A 20,121-nucleotide genomic window follows, 5' to 3' on the forward strand; every position below is an offset into this window, starting at 1 on the left:
ATTTAACACTACATGCACAGGCTGCTTCCATGAAATGGTGGCTGAGAAAATAGTTTGTGACTCCTTTGCAAGCTGATGAAACCGAACCAAAGAAAGTATTAAAATTTACCTTGGAGACCAGTACAGAGAAAATTAGTCTGAATCAAAAAGTCCTAAGTCCTGAGGTTCCTGCCAGCATCCAGATGCCTTTTGATGCTTCTATGCTCAGAAGAACTGTTAAGAATGCTATTGCCGAAGTGTCTTGCAGAGCAGACAACAATACCAATTGTAATCAATGAAACACAGCTGTTCCCAATACTAAGGAAGTTTGCATATCAACTAATACTGATACAGTAACTCCTTGCTTAACATTGAAGTTATGTTCCTGAAAAATGTGACTTTAAGCGAAATGATGTTAAGCGAATCCAATTTCCCCATGGATAAATAGGGGGGATTAGGTTCCAGGGAAATTTTTTTCACCAGACAAAAAACTATATTTAGATAGACAGATAGACAGATAGATAGACAGAGTATAAGTTTTAAAACAAAATTTAATACTGTACACAGCAATGATGATTGTGAAGCTTGGTTGAGGTGGTGAAGTTAGAGGGTGGAAGAAGGTGGGGTATTTCCCAGGGAATGCCTTACTGCTAAACGATGAACCAGCATTCGGCTGAGCCCTAAAGTTAACATACTGTTGTTAATGTAGCCTCACACCCTACAAGGCAGCACGAATGGAGGGAGGGGCGACAGCATGGCAGACAGAGACACACACCCTGTGTGTGGGAGAGAGAGAGAGAGAGAGAGAGATGCACATTGCCCCTTTAAGTATGCTGACCCCACTCTAAGTACACTGCCTTTTTAAGTGGATCAGGAAGTTGAGACAGCAGCTGCAGCCAGCAAGCTCCCTCCGTCCTGAGCCCTGTGGTGTCCCCACCCTGCTCTATATGGAGACGGCGTAAGCAGGGGGGAGGGGGAAACCCGGACATTAGTCCCCCTTTCCCCTCCCCCCCCCCCCCGCACAGCAAGCAGGAGGCTCCCGGGAGCAGCTCCAAGGCAGAGGGCAGGAGCAGCACATGGCAGTGGGAGGAGGGACAGCTGAACTGCCGGCAATTGATAGCCTGCTGGGCGGCAGCCACATGGGGGAACTTAGGAGAGTGGGGAGCTGATAGGGGGCTGCCGGTCCACCCTGGTTCCAAGCCCCCACCAGCTAGCTGCAACGGTCTGCTCTTCCTGCAAGCAGTGGACAAAGCAGGCGGCTGCCAAACAATATTATAAGGGAGCATTGCGTAACTTTAAACAAGCATGTTCCCTAACTGATCAGCAACGTAACAACATTAACTGGGACGACTTTAAGTGAGGAGTTACTGTATCATACTGAAAGTTATCAGTACACATAGGACTTACATGCTGAACAATTAATGCCTGTCCAAACGCAGATTGTATAGCACTAAACTAGAAGTATTTGTGGCTTTGGTACTTCAATGGCTGCTCAACACTGTCTGGAAAAACAATAGCTCACAACAGGTAATTAATGGTTTCAGCTCCTATTGGATGACAGACACTGACCAAAGAGTTCACAGGAAATCAAACTAGGATATATTCATAGACTGCCCTTGCAGATTTGATGGAGACCAGGATTTCAGCACGTGGGAGAAATCAGACTGAAGTAACATTAAGGCACTATTTGGCTTGGAATAATGTACGTAGGAGATGGGGACAAATAAAGGGGGGGGGGGGAGAAACTCTTCGATCCCCATCTACCTCCAAAGGGCCATCTATTTGATTCTGATTAAAATTGATTTCTTTAAAACACAACCCCTTCTAAATAGAACCAGACCAGTGCCATGGCTTAAGCAAGTTTGAAAAATTACAATAAGTTGCCAAGACCTCATTAAACATTGCTATACCTTTCCCTAGATTTCGTCTCTCATCATTACCCATTAAGAGAGAGAACTGCATATAAAAAGAAGACTTTCAAGATAACTTACCTCATGCTAGAGTCATTCAGCAATGAATACAGAGGCACATAAATTTAAAGCACACCAATAAGTTGACTCTTCACGTTTATTCACGGCACTAGAGTTATAATCATAATTTTCCGATGCACCAGGAAGTGCCAAGATAGGAAAAATATAGAAAAAGTATGCCAGACCCTGAATTACTTCCACGGTGTTGGAATGCAATACTGCAAGCATGCCACCATATCTTAGACTACCACCTAAGCAGAGTTAGGCGGCATCACTACTTGAACAGGAGAGGCCAAGACATAGGTACTGTGGGAGGTAGTGCCGATGTTTCAAACAGATGGGACTTCTAGATGGTACTGAAGCAATGGCCCCAGCATGGTGGTTTAGGGACACTGTCCTGTTGGACATGCCAACTTTTGGAAGAGACATAAAACTGAACCTCAGCCACATTCTGCCTACAATACCTACATTTCTCCTGCAACATCAACTGGATATGATACTTTTACCTACATTATTTTGAAAACTGATGTATACTACTGCAGTGTGCAGTTAAAGCTGCTATGTTCCACTCTAGAGGTGGATGTATCAGAATCTTGTTTGCAATGATGCCTTTATAACAATAGCTTATAAAGGGATTCTTGGGGGTAAAAAGTGCTATATAAACATAAGGTACTGTTTTCTCTGAAAGGATCATGTATGAAGTCACTAGATATATGGGAGAAAACCATCTACTCAAATGCAGTGCAGAGACTTGTGCTGACTCTGTATAGGGGTGAATTTCACCCATGATGAATATCTTCTTAAGTTTCAATAAGGAGAAAGGAAATACAGAGTGAGCATAGGACAGTTTAAAGGGATTTAACTGGCCTTTGCTTCGAGTTTGGCAGTGGTCTGTTAAGCAGATTTTTGATTTACACAGCAGCAAAAAGTAATTAAATTCGTAGGATTACAATTGCTTCTCTGACTAAGTGTAATTTAGCTTTAAACTATTTTTTTAAAATTAGCTTTTCAGGTAATGCATTTTTTTTTTAAATGTGGGTTAGTCAAATTAACGTTTTAGTGAAAACTTTATAAACCCATCAAGAGATTTACATATGAAAAACCAGCTACTGAGCAGGAAAAAAGGTATATTTCAAAATTTTATTTTATAATAAATGTAAATGCCTCCTTTTGAGTGAAATAGTTTTTTTTTGTAAATTAGAACACCTCACTTTGCAAGTGTAAAGGCACAGAACAGAAACTACTGTAATTTTTGTTTTAACGGGGAGAGTCTAAAATTCTTACCTGTAAATGATGTATTTTAGATTCATTATTCCGCAGCATTTCCTTCTGTCTTTCAATTTCTATTTCAAAGCTACAAATCTGATTATGTAAAGTTTGTATACTCTTGTTCTTTTCCAAACTTTCATTCTGGAGCATGGCCACCTGGAAAAAATTCTACAATTACTCCTGCCAAAACTTGTGAAAAATACCTGCAACTTCATTTTTTAAAACTGTCCTAGAGTTTTCCCCTTAAGCTCAGAAGAGAGATCCTAGCAAAATCTCTCTCCACGTCTAGAAGACTACCAGAAAAATCTGAAGTTTCTAATAATTTCCCCCCCGCTCCCACAGTGTTGTACTGACACAACCTGACCTAATAAATGAGAAAAAGTGATATGCAAAAGTAGCAATAAATCTTACTTATAAACACAACTGTTTATTTGGGTCACTATTTAATAGGTCAGTGTCCAGGATTTCGACTCACTCCCTGACATGGAGGTGGTTAGCTATTCACAGGAAGCAGCCTATTTAGTTCCAGATTGGGGTTGGTGATGCTAATATTGCTTAAAAAGAAATGCCAAAGAAAAGAAGCACTGAAAAGGCCTATGTAGGAAGGAGAAAGATTTAGTAAATACTACTCTCTCAATCTAAGTCATTTAATTGAGCTCACCAAGTATGGTAATTGTCTGGGAATGGATGGCTGTGTACTAAAGAAAGGTAGTCAAAGCAGCTCAACTAATATTACTGTAGATGGAATCTGTGCAGTCCAGAGCAAATCCAAAAGCGTCTACTAGCACCCAAAGAGACAAAGAGGATGCACAGAGTGTTAGTGATGATATTCTTTTTCTGTCTGTGAACACCTTTTCATAAATCTTATTTGTTTGTGACTGGTTTTCATTTTAAACCATCAGCCATGTTGTTGGAATGCTATGGGGAACATCTAACAGGCGCCGCAAGGGGCGTATAAAAGAGAGTAAGCAATCTATTCATCACTAGTTTTGTTGCTTGTATGTGCTACACTTTTACACAATTTCCTTCTTGCAAGAAGTGTGCATGATCTATAGAAGAGACACAAGGTGGGTGAGGTAATATCCTGGGACCAACATGGCTACAATTACACTGCATATATTATCTGTAGGTTATTCAACAAGAAAACTAAAAGTATCTGACATCTAGACAATGTTTGACTCATTACATCTCAGCATTGCTTCTGATAGACAGACGATACAAAACACCATTTTTGATCCAATTAAACAAATGTGAAAGTTCCTCTTTCAGACTAATTATTTTACACCACATTCAAACAATAAAACTAAACAACCCCAAGACAACCTCTAGTGCTTCTCAGGTTCAGACACCTTTGACTTATATCATAAGGTGGGCACGACTCTTGGTGCACCACCACTTCTGCTGTTTTAAAACCTTGTTTCAGTATTTTCTGCTGTTGTCACTTTACTGCCAGGCCCAGAGTCAAGAACTAGATCTTTACAAGGCAAGATAAGAAAAAATGATTTCCATTCCCGCAAAAGTCGCTGAAGACCCATACAAATTAACAGTGCTGAAATCTTAAGGGGACAAGATCCCACCTAAAAGTTATGGATGTTGGAACAAGATCCTGTACCTCAATTCTACAAGGATACAAGAGGGCCTAGTAGAAATAAGACATGAAGCTGATTTTTTCCCCTTGCATTAAAGAGAGAGAGAGAACTGCCAGTCACGGAAGGAAAGCAAGCCTAGTGTATTGGGGATATTTTTCAAGAAGAGTTTAACCATGTGAAAGTTTGCCTACCATATAAATCAGACCACCTGGGTAGCTACTCTAATTTGTGCATCCAACTTTTCCATAATGAATCAGAGTTCTTTACTTATCAGTGACATTTCCATTCCCTTTCTTTCATTATTTCCTCTCCATACCCCCAGATCACAAGCCAGTTGCACTTGTGCTGCTGGTATTATATTTCCATTTTTATGTAAGGTACAGTATATGGCCGGTCTTGTATTGAGATTTTCCATGCAGTTTACAGGGCCATATCCTGCGGTCCTTAGTCAGACAAACCTCTCATTACACCAAATGTAATCTGAAAGTAACTCATGCATGAATAGAGATAAATAAATATACAGGATTTAAATTTCATTTGGCTTGTGCCTTTTGAATTTGAGTACATCAATTTTAAAATAAGGGAGCACAAAAAGAAACAAAACTATTATCAGTATTTTATGTACTGTACCTGAAATCAAGAATAATGAATTTCTTCACTTACTAGTCATATTTCAATGTTACAGTGGATGCTATTTTGCTGTCTTCCAAAAGCATTTAATCAATTAAGGTATTATTTTACTATTTCAGAATTCTATTATGGGAAACCAATTCACACGCCCAAATAAGAAATGAAAACATTTCTCATCCCCTACAAGATTGGATTAAATAGTTATCTCCACATTTATATCACATGACATGGCTTTTGTATTTAAACATACATAGCAGGATTTATTAGAGAAGCTACAAAATTTGGATTGAGTCACGATTCCCCGCATCCCAAAATTCCAGGGTATTTGGATTCAGGCTTCTAGTTTGTCCCCACTACAAAGAAAGACTCAGGTCATGAAATTCAGATTCCCCACTACCCAAACTTTTGATTTGATTCATCGCTCTGCTTTTTGTCAACAGCAATATTCACTTACTGAGGTTATCATTTAGCACATGCTTTGGAAGGGACAATATACAGCAAGCCTGAAGGCTTTCAGTTTGTACACCATTTAGGTGTTCTGTGTCATCAAAGAATCATCCTGAATGGGAGCAGTTAACTTCTTTTATTTCCTTCCATTCAAATCCAATTAAGTACATAGGATGAAATTCTGGCCTCACTGAACTCAGTGGACGAAACTTCCATTGGCTTCAGTGAGGCCAGGATTTCACCTATATTCTTCAGCAGAAGTTCTCTCTCTGCCCTAACGCATTCAGTGCCATGAGTTACTTTAACTGGAAGGAGAGGACACTAAGTCACAATCCATTTTATTACACCTCTTGACAATAAAATCACTGACATGTGATGTGTGGTTAGCTATTCTGGTAACTTGGCACTGTCCTGGGATTTCCAGTGATTCAACTCATTTATTATGTATAGGAAGAAGTTTACAAAGCAGGAAGTGCAAAAAGACAACAGTGATAAGCAATTAAGACTGAAAAAAAAACTGCACTGAGGCATTTATTTTCTTACCACTAAAAAAAGAAAAAAAGAGATATAGAATTGCTCAACAGTTTTTAAATGATACAGCACATATCAGTGCAATTACAATTCTTTTAAAGTGCAGTATGGAAAATAAGAAAAATATACTGTAAGTCACAGGGAAGAGGCTCTCTTTAATTATGTAAAATAAATTTTATAGCTTGACTCAAATTAGCAAAAAAGGAAAGAAGAATATGAACCTGTATTTGTTAAAACTGAAACATTTACTACACCTAAACTACACCACTAAATTATGGGAATTTCTTCTTAGATTTGAAGGTGACGGTAAACTGAGATGTTGTTCTCCTCTGCAGTGAAACTAAAATTTACACAAAGAAATACATCTGAATAAAAGCACGCTAGAATCCTCTTGCGCAAAAGAAATTGTTTTCTTGTTGGGCTCTGAAGAAAAATGCTAGCACAACAGGGAAATTGCTCTCCACATAGTTCAGTGAACTCTGGCAAATAAACTTCTGTAGACTGAAGTTATAGGCTTACATCTCCATTTGCCAGTGGGCTCTCATCTGGATTGCTTTACCTTTCTCTTACTTTAATATATGCCTTCACTTGATCCCCTCCCACTCCAAGACAGGCTAAAGAGGCTCCGGACTTTTCTACTTTTAGATTTAGGAGAATTTGTTCAGAAACATTGGATTAAAAGTAATTCAGTATTTGGTTAAACTATCAAAATAATGTTTTTATTTAAAACACTGAACCTCTTAAGACCTGTTTAAAATATGTTGACTCATTTCACTATTGATTGGATGCAGCATTGACACATATTTTAAATTCAAAGCCTACGAAAGGCCTGCGTTCTAAACAAAACCTAAATGCTCTAAATTAAATCATTATTCAAAGGAGTTGAAGCTGTTAGGGAGGTGATCTGCAGCATCTGGTCTCCCAATAAATTCCCCCAAGTCCCAAAAACTCTTTAAAGACAAGAGTTCCAAGGGAGCATTGCACAACGTGAACTTAGTTAGATCCAGCATCAGAACAGAAACCAGCCTGCCTGAGAGTAACAGCATGTCAATTAATAAAAGTCTCTTCAGGCCAAGAAGCTTGGAGAGCTCTTGATAAATTTAAAATAAAAATGAAGCCGGTTCAGTATGTGGAGTTTTCTAGGATCTGATCTCCAGAAAAATATACAGGTAGATGCAGCTCCTAACATTGCAGTACTTTTCCTAATGGTCTCTTTCATAAGAAAAAGAAATTGAAGGAGAAATTTAATGTCAGCTGGTTTGATAACTTGAATATTAAAATACTAAATTCATAGCAACACGTGAATAAAAATTACATATTTACTCGTGAAGCCAATTTTCTTATTTTATTTTATTGTAATAAAAGTGATGTTACATTGACTCATTTTACAGCTTTTTGAGCCTACTAGTGCTTTAGCTGTATTTCCAAACAGCTTCTGAACAAAAGTGTTTTCCTCTATTTTTATAGAATTTAAAAAAAATTAATGAAAATTAAAGTGAGTAGAAGATATACCTTATTTTCTAGAGAATTACTCCATTCTTTCAATAAATTTACATGCTGCACTGCTGAGCTGGCTTCATGTGCTTTAATTTGCTGATTTGTTCCCTGTGACAACAAAGAATTTATACATTTTAGCCAATTTCACTTTTTAAAAAAAACCAATAATATAACACAAGAATATAAAACCAGCCCTACATATATTTTGGTACACGGATGTACTTTACAAAAATATAAACAGAGGGGAAATCTACTTGGGAACTTATGAAAAAGTGAGAAATACATTTAAAATCAAGTGTTTTATCCAATTGCTGTATATTTCCAATGTACTTATTTATCAGAGGAAACAAAAATGGAGAAAAGATTTACAAAATGAATGGTTTTAGAACCATCTCTATAATTTTTATACTAAAGAAATCACAAAACAAGTCATATAACTCAAACATCTGATTCCACAAATAATAGGTTTAATTAACCATTTTATAAGTTACTGTAAAGTTTCCATTGATGTGAATAGGAAAGAAAAACAGTTAAGGTAAATTTATCATCACTGGAAACTGCCAATTTTGTAGAATCTGCCGACTAAAATAGTTTACAGTGGCTAATTTGCCATTATACAAAGTTAGCAAGACACATCCATTGTTGCTTTATGATGTTCAGATTTCCTGCCCCTTCACAATCTGCAAATGTCGGTACAAATAACCACTGTAAGTTTACAAAACACACATAGATAATATACAGAGTACATAAGATGCAGATCATGTTACCTTCTACTTCACACTATACTTCTGCAAATGTTTTGCAATGCAGTTTATATCTGTTTAGATGCTAGATATGTTGCAAGCAACTGGAAAAGTTTCAATGATCTTCAATGTATATACTCTATATAAAATATTCAAAAATATATATGTGGATATATGTACATATATACACACATATACATACATAAAAAGAATGAACAGTGATACATAAGACATAACAGTGGGCAGTGCTACATCATTAATTATTTCTACAGTTGAGAGAGCAACTGTGTGTTTAAATTGTTGAATGCTTTCTTTTTTACACTGGCAGAATATTAAGGGCCTGATCGAAAGTCCTTTGACATTAATGGGAAAAGACTCTCATTGACTTCAATGGGACTTAAAACAGGTCTTAAGATATCAATGGGAAAGAAGGTTTATAGGAGTGTTGCACACGTACACAAAGATCTAGTTTCATGGGTCACCGTGAGCTTCAAAATTATGACATTTAATTTGATAAATTCCGTTTTTCCTGTCAGCAGCTTTTGAATTTTTACTGTAAAACTGTCAGAATTCGCTGACACTCTCAGATGCATGGTATGAAAAGTAAGATATTGCAAATATGGAAATAACAGTGTTGAAACTATACTCAAGTTTTTTCTTACTTTGTGGTGACTTCTAGGATTTAAGCTGTAATTTTTATTAATTCTATGCTGTGGTTTGACTATGCACCTATATGCACACACACATATATACATATGTATATATGAATGTACATAAAATAAACATTCTAAGTGGGCCCACCTATTTTTAATCATAGTGTATATATTCACACGCACAAACAGAAGAAATTAAACAAATTTAATTCGGGGGAAAAATTAAATACTTCCATAGAACAGCTGAAATTACTAGACAGCTTGTGGAGAACAAAAAAATGACAATTTTTCTCTTATTTCAAAGAAGAGAAAAGTTAAAGTTCTTAATGTAATTATGTCTTCTGATCTCAGACATCTGTAACTGGCTAACTGAAATCCCAAGATATCGCCAGTATGTGTATGTACTTTTTATAATTTTACATATATAAAAATATATGCAAAAATGAACACCTGCTGCATAGTCTTAATCACTCATGCAACTGGATGAATGTTTCTTAACCAAGAGTAGAGACGTCCAGAACTTTCATGTCAAAATGTTAAGTTTTCTTATTGCAGACTTTCATCAATTGGGAAGTATAACTGTTATATACTGACCTGAAAAGTGCAGCCATAACGCTTAAAACTACAGGTACTTGGGGCATTAATACATTCTGACAAATGTGCATTCAACTGCAATAGGAAAAAAATGTGAGTTTTGGCAGAAAACGTTTGCATGATAATGCTCAGAACATATAAAGGGCACAGATTATCAGATTTGTATTGTGTGCCATTTGTAAAACATACAGTACATGTGTGTATATTATCTCCACTCTGACTCAGAGTGCATAAACGGTATATACACATGTAACCACACGCACATGCCAATACAATATACAGAGAGACACATTTAATATACAGTGAAACCTCCACTGAAGACCATTCCTATAGGCAACCCCATTTAAAAACAAAACAAAAACAAACAAAAAAGAAACCCAAGGCTTTCCATACATTTTTATTTGATTTTTAATTTAAGGTCAATCTTTACTTGACAAATGATTTTTGCTGGTCTGTTGGGTAGTCACTCAAGACCAGTTTCACTGTAGTAACATACGACTTTTCTAACTCTAGTTTCATTAGGAACAGATTGTCAAAACGTGACATGCAATTCTCAATATCAGAATTTAAAATAAAACAAAACTAAACAATGAAGACTGTAAACAAATACTGCATGAAACAGACAAATACTTTATATCAGGGTGCAGCTGAGTCACTTTTATAATGCAGTACACAGGATTCAATGTTCTAAAGTAGGAAAAGGCCTGTATTTTGCACAGATCCAATATTCTGAATGATGATAAACACAGAAAATAAGTTGTCCTTTAAAATAAAATCACAGAAGTATATACGAAGAGCCGTAATGAAATGCAGCCATTTTTAGGGGACAGGGCCGCAGATAGATGCAAACTGCCTAAGAGCTGGAATGAAGGGCCATTTTGTAAAGGACACCATGACAAACCTCACCTCTTCTGACAAGTGCCTTAAGACCTTTATTTCCATACAGAGCAGAGAGGACCTAGGGGCCAGATCCTCACCTGGTGTAAACTCTTATACCTCCACTGAGTTCAAGATATTTAAAAAGACCCACACATAGTAAGCCCTCTGGTACTCAATTCATCCATCTCCAGAAAAAGGCCTGAATGGATCCTGCCTCCTTATGAAACTGTGGTGCTAAAGAAACAAGGTTTTTCCAATCTAATTTTGAAATGTTTAACTCATCCCCCTCTGCCATATGCAACATCTACTTTGTTTTAAACACTTATTGTAGAAATTCACAATGAAAATTCAAAAGAAACATTTCAGAAAAAAAATTAAAATCAAATAAGAAAAAGTACATGTGCTATACGAGATTTAAATGGGGGCACTGCTTCTTCAACTTCCTCAAAACTAAGGATTGTGCCAACCAGTAACCATTTAACATATTAAGAGTTGCTATATTACCTATACATATAGGTAGCAGTTCTGCAGAAAAGGACCTAGGGGTCACAGTGGACGAGAAGCTGGATATGAGCCAACAGTGTGCTCTTGTTGCCAAGAAGGCTAACGGCATTTTGGGCTGTATAAGTAGGGGCATTGCCAGCAGATCGAGGGACGTGATCGTTCCCCTTTATTCGACATTGGTGAGGCCTCATCTGGAGTACTGTGTCCAGTTTTGGGCCCCACACTACAAGAAGGATGTGGAAAAATTAGGAAGAGTCCAGCGGAGGGCAACAAAAATGATTAGGGGTCTGGAGCGCATGACTTATGAGGAGAGGCTGAGGGAACTGGGATTGTTTAGTCTCCAGAAGAGAAGAATGAGGGGGGATTTGATAGCAGCCTTCAACTACCTGAAGGGGGGTTCCAAAGAGGATGGAACTCGGCTGTTCTCAATGGTGGCAGATGACAGAACAAGGAGCAATGGTCTCAAGTTGCGGGGGGGAGGTCTAGGTTGGATATTAGGAAACACTATTTCACTAGGAGGGTGGTGAAGCACTGGAATGGGTTACCTAGGGAGGTGGTGGAGTCTCCTTCCTTGGAGGTTTTTAAGGCCTGGCTTGACAAAGCCCTGGCTGGGATGATTTAGTTGGGAATTGGTCCTGCTTTGAGCAGGGGGTTGGACTAGATGACCTCCTGAGGTCCCTTCCAACCCTGATATTCTATGATTCTATGATTCTATTTCTATAATAAAATATCATGTTCACTTTTTGTATACTATTTGTACACTATTGAGAATGGCACAACACAATTTTCTCAAATTGTTAGGCAGGCATTTGCCTATATCACCTTAGAATGGTTGTCCCTAGTTATCCAACTGGGCTTCAGATTCATTTTCTTAACATCAGAAAAAAATGAAATAATCAACAAAATGATGCAGGGATAAGATGGCAGCTGGTGAAAGTCCAACCCTACCAACAATTTTTAGAATCCAATTCCGCCAACCCTTATCATCAAGCCTCGTGCTTATTGATGTGAGTTGACCTATTGTTTTTAATGGGACAATTCACAGTAGTAAGACTAAGCACTTCATTCTTAAGTCCCTCACTACTCAGGACAGCATTTAAGCATTTCTTATTGACTTCAGTAGGATTTAAGAACATGTATAAGTGTTATTATGAAAAGGAATGCTTTCCTGAATCAGGATCTCAGTTGGTAAATATATACTGGCAGAAATGAGCCCCAAAGGTGGCCCTCCACTTATGTTATTAGACAGATGCCTAGATCATCTTCTCAAGAGCATAATGTTTATTAATATGCACAAGGCCTACTATACATTTTAGATTGCACATTCCTTGGGGCAGAGACAATTAGAAAGTGCCTAGCACACTTTGGGCACTAAATATGATTATTCACTTATTGTAACGCTAAAATGATGTATTCCTATATCAGGAAAACATAACCCCAAAAAATCTAATGGAGTATCAGTGAAAAAGGATACCTCAAAAAATGAGTTTAAAAAAATGAATATTTTAAGGAGTGCTGGAGACAAATATGTGCTCTCCATTCTAGATCATACAAAAGGATTTATTTTTAGAAAAATATGCACATCAGCCTTTACAGATACTACTAACGGATCAAACAAAGGAATACATTCAGACACCACAAGATACAAATGAAATTTATCGGCTCAAAATATTAACTGAATTTTCTACATATGTTAGAAGCTTCAGTAGCCTGTTGCACCTGATCACAAGAAATGCCATACTGGAACAGACCAATGGTCCATCTATACCAGTATCCATTCTCTAATCGTGACCAGTACTGGAGGCTTCATGGGAAGGTTCCAACCTCCCATGATGCAACTAGCAAACATCAAAAGGAAATTTCTTCTTTATCTCAGTTATGGATAAGTTTTATCCCAATCGTGTGAAGTACAGACACTAAATATTAAATCCTTTCTTGAATAAGATTAAACTATTTACTTAACATTTATCCTGTGGCAGTGAGTTTCACAGTGTTTCCTTTTAGACAATTTAAACTTGGTGCCTATTAATTTCATCAAAAGTGCCCTCTTATCCTTGTATTGAGTAAGCATTTAGCTGATTAAGCATCAGCTAAATCGGTTTAACTGAAATATTTCTATGGGCACGTCTTCACTACCCGCCGCATCGGCGGGTAGCAATCGGTCTATTGGGGATCGACTTATCGCGTCTAGTGAAGACGCGATAAAATCGATCCCTGATCGCTCTGCCGTCGACTCCGGAAATCCACCGCGGCAAGAGGTGGCAGCGGAGTCGACGGCGGCGCAGCCGCGGTCGACTTGCCGCCTTCCTCACAGCCAGGTAAGTCGACCTAAAATACGCAACTTCAGCTACGCTATTCACATAGCTGAAGTTGCTATGTGCTAAGATACACATAGCTGAAGTTGCGTATCTTAAGTCGACCCCCCGCTGTAGTGTAGACCTAGCCTAAAGCATCTATACCAGCATGATATCTAAGTGTCAGGCCCTTCATTCTCCTCCTTTGCAAATTTAACAGTCCGAACAATATTTTTAATCTCTCGCATGGACCAACTCCACACAACAGCTGTTCAGTATCTGCTATAATCTTTTCTGAGATGAGGAGACAAAAATCAAAACAGCATTTAAGGTCAGGATGTACCTCTGGCTTGTATGCCATATGAGACAGCTCTAATGTCAGTATATGCTACTATATTTTAGGTTTCTCATTCTATTTGAATATTGAGACTTGAAGAATACACGCTGCCTAACACTATCCAAAGGTTCTGCTCTACTGGCCTCGATAAGTGCTTCTAACTCAGTTTTCATTAAGAGAGAAAGCAAGAAAGATAAAAGCTAATCTTTTTTGACACGCCATGTGTAATAAATACAGAAAATTAAGAAAGTAATTTCTGAAAGATAATTTCCTAAGAAATCACAAAAAAATTATTAAAAAATTATCACACTTAACTGTAGTGGTAGATAAGCCTTTTCTTTAGATCTCACATGGTAATAAGGAAATGGCTTCTGGCAAAATTCTTGCGAGATCTTACTAATAACAAAGTTCTAAGCTGAACACTGTTGAATAGGGATTTATTTAATATTTCAGCACAACTCTGGGCATGACTTCTTACCTCACTCCTCAAGAGTGATGTAACACTGCATTTATGAGGACATGAAACCGCGACAGAAGGGCAGTCTGTATCTTCATGTTTCTAAAAGAAAAAAGAAAAAAAAAGCCAATTACAATTTATACTTTATCTATATTTAAAATTACAAACCATTTTATAACAGGACTTGCCTGAAAAAAGTAGTAACTTACCATGCTATAATTAAATATATATATTTACATGGTGCTATACAGTGTGCAGTACTGTTAACATTGCAACATTGTATTTGTACAATGTTTGGAAGGAACAAACACAGATGTTACACTTTCAGTTGATATGAATTTCTCAACTGTTTTTGATTCAGAAAAATAAGGGATTTATCATATTTTCCTGTGGAAAGAAGAGCAGTTTCCATCATCCTTTATCAATGAAACCTCAATAAAATCAAAGTTCTCTATCCCATGAACCATGTAGGTGAGTGCGCATTATTGGAAGAGAGGATAATTGCCAACATGATATTCCTTCCAATACCACCATACAGTGCATTGGAAAGCTCTTCAGATATTTATGCTTCTGAATGGCAGAGAACCCTGTAAATCCATCTACTCGTATTCACTCTTTTGACCATCCTTTAATTTTGAGTCTCTTTACCATTTGATACAGAATTCTTGCACTATACATCAAAATACTGAAGCTTATTTAAAGCTTCTTTTGATCAAACCACAGTGCATTTTGTGTGTTCATCTCCTACTTTACATCCATTTCTCACTATGTCAGACAGGTCTAGAAGACTAAGGGATAGACTGAAAGTTTACTCTTAGCCCACAGTAGAGGGCACCATGTAAATCACTGACAATTCTCTCAGGTTCCAATCTTGCTTCAGGTGGTGAGTAATCCGCTATTGGTTCATGGCCCAAATCCATGCTCCCTGAAATCAATGGGAGTCTTTCCAATGACTTCAACACACATTTGATTTTAGTCCCTATTCCAGGAGTAGAATACTACTACTTCTATTTTGATCAGCAGAACTCATTCCTCGCCCCTGGGCACCCACTCTCCAGGGAGGCTGCTCTCAACTCTTCCATATGATGTGAGATGCAGGTTGCACATAATCTTGACTTAAATTAGGCTAGGATAACAAGGTTTTCAGAATAGCAAAGGCAGCATGCAAACCCATTTTATAGCAATTTTACAAATTCTCTTTTTCTGTATAATACTTTGATTCTTTAATAATAAAATACAATTTTCACTTCTATTTTTGCTTTGAAGAATGAGCAATTTTGTCTGCCAGAAAGACACAGTGGACTGTAGAACATGTTGTACTGCACCAAAAGCTTTTTGTTTGCTTCAAATAAAATGAAATAAAATTGTGTTTAGAAATGAATTCACCTAGGGAGATAAAGCATTGCAGTACAGACTAGACAAATACTTGCAATTAAAATTTAAAAAAGCACAAGTCCATATGACTATCTAAATAGTCTGTCAGCCGCAAAGGGGATTTCCTACGCTGCAGGGCAGGCAGATTCTATGAAGACGAGAACCGTACATGAAACAAGAAAAATTATTTTTGTTTCCATTTGCATACCTTTGGTTTTTTCTTTGTACAGTCTCGAAAAAATGTTTGTACTGCTTTTCATTTTCTGTTCAAGTCCCTGAAATGCCTGCCTGACTCATTAATGTGCTTATAAACCTGATGGTCTGCACAGGCCAACAGAGATGAACTTAAGCTCAGGGTGAGCAGATGGATTGCACAAAGCAAATCTCTCTTTCATCTAACTGAGTGGTCTGGTTACAACCAGACTAAGTCTTGGTACTCAAGTATAGTCAGGTAATGTTCCAAAATAAACCCAAATTTATCAGCATTTGTATAATCTCACAGACTACATTCTTCCAGGCTTTTAAAACAATGTCGGCACAAAGGTATTTACTGCTTGATCAGTGGCTGATCTCTGCTCCTCCAGGATTTTAACGCTGTGGCTATTGTTGCGCTCCTGAAAACACCAAAACCACCACAACTGGAAGCTGGTCCTACGTAGCAAACTATTAGTTTCATTAATATTTTGAATATAGGAACACCTAACACTTTTGATTTGCTGAACTCCTACAACAAGCAGGCATTGGTCTAACTCTACAAAGGTTCCTGCTCTCCCCTTTTTTATGCTTCAGTGCTTCATTTTAATCACAATTTTCAACAGAACTGAGAAGTTTTTGCATTCCCCTCCACTAGTCACAGAGCATTTGCTTGCCATCTATAACACCACTTGCTACATCCGAACACTCTTGTCACTTTTCTTTAACCTTACAGATCCTTTCAATTCTGCAGGATAAGCTCTTAAAAGTTTAATTTGAGATCTATAGATTGTTAAAATAAAATGTTGGATGAAAAGCAAGAGAAGGTTTTTCCTATCTGTGCAATCTGCTCCTACCATCTGTGATCAGACAAATTGGAAACTAATCCTTAGTGACCATAGGCTCTCAAGGGGACAAGACACTTCTTGGGGATACCCCAATGTCCAGGTCAGTAGCAGCTGGTACAGGTATAGGAAGGACTGTACTTACCAACTTGCTCTTGTTAAGAAGTTTATAAAGAAGCAAAATACGAAAAGGACTGGCTAATCCCTCAGATTTTTACTACATGTAAAATTAGACATCTTAGTATACAACTCAATTTAGTATGAAGTGCATTCCCTTTGTGGACCCTGAAAAAATACTATGGTCTCTGATGAAGTTACACTTTTTAGAATGCTCTCATTTTATCAAGTTTTGGGGAAAATACTTGCTAAATTTTTTTTCCTTCCCCCCCCCCGGAACTACAGAAAACAGTATATGTAAATCAAAAATAACTGTTGGTCTTGTTAAAGATAGGAATTAAAATATAAAAATACAACTCTTGAAAGATTGAAGTCTAATAACATAATTATAGACAAAAATGCATAACTAAGTTGTTTCAGGAAATGCAGCAAGAGAAGCTGAGAAACTTCTGCTTCTGTTATTCAAATCTCACTGTCATAAGACTAGACCTTTTAATTTTTCTGCTCCCTGAATAAAAAAAAAAAGAGATATTCAGGAACCCAGGCTGCGTTCAATATGAACATATTTAAAGAATCACTAAGATTTACTCTACAGACACAATATTTAACCCCTAAAAATTAAGTGCAGAATGGCTTTAGACATCTCAATTCGACTATATCCCCAACAACTCCAACCTACAGATAGCAGACTTTCAAGTTCTCCTTTAACAGACAGTTTTGAGAGCTGAGTGAACAGAAGGAATGATCAGCTATATAAAAATAAGTATAACCAAAACTGTAGCATTGTTGTAACTTCTCTCTCCCTAGTTACAATGATGTACTTAAGTTACCTTATCTTTGTTAACTTTTTTTAAAAAACAATCGAATCAGTAAAAAGAACAGGAGTACTTGTGGCACCTAAGAGACTAACAAATTTATTTGAGCATAAGCTTTCGTGGGCTACAGCCCACTTCATCGGATGCATAGAATGGAACACACGGAAAGAAGATATTTATACATACAGAGAACATGAAAAGGTGGAAGTATCCATACCAACTGTAAGAGGCCAATCAATTGAGATATCTTCTTTGTGTGTGTTCCATTCTATGCATCCGATGAAGTGGGCTGTAGCCCACAAAAGCTTATGTTCAAATAAATTTGTTAGTCTCTAAGGTGCCACAAGTACTCCTGTTCTTTTTGCGGATACAGACTAACACGGCTGCTACTCTGAAATCGAATCAGCGTATCTGAATAAAAGGAGTATTTTAGAAAGTCATCCACTGGTTCAATATCACTTACTAAATCTGGACTAACATGGGAGAAAGGCATCAGAATCTCTCTATTGTGTAGCCCGTATATAACATCTGCCTTTCTCCCATATTTTATTTATATATTTGCCTCTGTATAGTAATGCCTACAGGGTTAGAGGCTAATATGCCTCTATACAAATCACATTAAATAAATCACCAATGCCTCCTGTTAACCCACATATATTTGCTTTGTATTTTCAAAAATACACCCTTGTGAGCTTTGTCCTCATCTAACAGTAATAGCTAAAAACATAATTACTAGAGAGTGGAAAGTTCTAGCCATTCTCTAAGAGGTCCAGGGAGTTGTAGACATGGAAACATTGCACAAATATATAAAAAATAAATACAGTGAATATATATCAGAGTGGGCTCAATATCATAAGATGCAGTGTGTGATAACATACAAAGCCAAGTCACAGAACCTCCACAAATTCTACCACGCATGACCAGAATGGTAGCCCCAATCTCTATCCTATAGTTCTATCCCACTTATAACACACTGCTTACCAGACACCCTACTCTTGGGCCAAAAATAATAATAATGCTTTCTAAATATGATCGCATATGGTACATGATATGCAGAGACAGTAAGTATTATTGAATTTGATGTCATGTTCATTTTCTTCCTTGCCAGCTTATACAAGAGTATCTAATTCCCTGCTACAACTGCAAAGGTGACGTAAAGCTGTTTTGGATGAGACAGCACCCAAACAAAGGAAAAATGATAATGTGCTATTCCTCTGAAACACATACTCCTGCTTGATGGTATATTGTTAGGATGGTAGATTTGCACAATATACCAATTTAAATAGGATGGAATAGAAAAATGTATGCCAAAAAATTACTTTAGTATTGCAGTTGTTCCCTGCATCATGTGAAAAATGTACTTTAAAAAACAACAACAACAACAACAACAAAAACCTGGTTCTTTCTATTTCTGGCGTTCAAATGTTTCCTGTTCAATTTAATTTATACTTGGGTTGTGACAACTTCCTCGACAGCAAGTATATCTTGACAGTTAGAATATTTTCCTTTTGAATTCAAAAGTGCTGAAGAAATTTTGCCTTATTTAAGACTGAAAGCCCAATACCTCGGATGGTTGCTGAAAAAGAAGCATGTGAAAATTGGTCATTCTACATTACATGTAAGATCTGATTTTAGTGATGGAAGAAAACACTGCACCTGTAATGTAATCATTGGGACTTGGCTTTTACAGTATTTACATGTAGTTTCCCGATATTTACAGGTCTTTTCTACATGGTCTGGCAAGTCCTTCCGCAATATTTTCTCTCTGCAATCAGCACGGTGGCATGAAAGTTCTTCGAACTGACAGTCATTTCTCAAATGCATCTGTAAGATAAAACAATCAAGTTAATGACATTTTACATGTTTCTTCTTATCATACCCATGAAAGATAACTCTCCCAAAATAAACTCAGGACCAGAGTCTAATCTTAGATGTGCACCATGTTGTACCTCAGAACATCTGCTAACGCTGTTGTGCATGACTACACAGTAATGGATTTACTGAGATACATATTTCTGAAGTTAGAATCTGACCCTCAGATGACTGCTATATTATGTCTTGAAGAGCCAAAATTTCAGATTATCTTAGATATTCAGAAGTACCAGAGGCGTCACAATTTCAAGTGTAAGTGGAAATACCTTTATATTAGAGGCCCAAAACTGGTAACAACGAAATATCAAAAAGGAATTCAAACTAAAAAAGAAAGTATGTGAAATAGCAAAAAAAATAGCGCAGTGAAAAACCACTTACATATCAGCCTTCCAGATCTGCAAAGCAACTGCATGTTACAGGTTTTCCAAATGAGCATCTAAGATTTGTTCTTAAAGTCTGAACATTATAGCCAAAAACTTTTCCAAATGGAGAGTCTAAAGTTTAGGCACCTAAATAAGTAGCCTGATTTTCAT

General features: G+C 37.2%; 1 protein-coding gene across 5 annotated transcripts in view; it reads right to left on the minus strand.

Moving 5' to 3' along the window:
* Nucleotides 1–20,121, minus strand: part of TRAF3 (TNF receptor associated factor 3) — a 39,441-nt gene that overhangs the window by 11,679 nt on the left and 7,641 nt on the right. The window contains exons 4-8 of one of the 5 annotated variants that reach the window (XM_065403711.1): nucleotides 19,373–19,540; nucleotides 14,395–14,475; nucleotides 9,903–9,977; nucleotides 7,928–8,020; nucleotides 3,234–3,374 (exon numbers count right to left, since the gene is read on the minus strand). In XM_065403711.1, coding sequence (XP_065259783.1) covers nucleotides 3,234–3,374; nucleotides 7,928–8,020; nucleotides 9,903–9,977; nucleotides 14,395–14,475; nucleotides 19,373–19,540 — 558 coding nt within the window. The remainder of the gene's footprint in view (nucleotides 1–3,233; nucleotides 3,375–7,927; nucleotides 8,021–9,902; nucleotides 9,978–14,394; nucleotides 14,476–19,372; nucleotides 19,541–20,121) is intronic. The other 4 variants (XM_065403713.1, XM_065403712.1, XM_065403714.1 and 1 more) reach the window with 4 other exon arrangements.

Source organism: Emys orbicularis, chromosome 4 (genome assembly GCF_028017835.1).
Source record: "Emys orbicularis isolate rEmyOrb1 chromosome 4, rEmyOrb1.hap1, whole genome shotgun sequence".
Taxonomy (NCBI): domain Eukaryota; kingdom Metazoa; phylum Chordata; order Testudines; family Emydidae; genus Emys; species Emys orbicularis.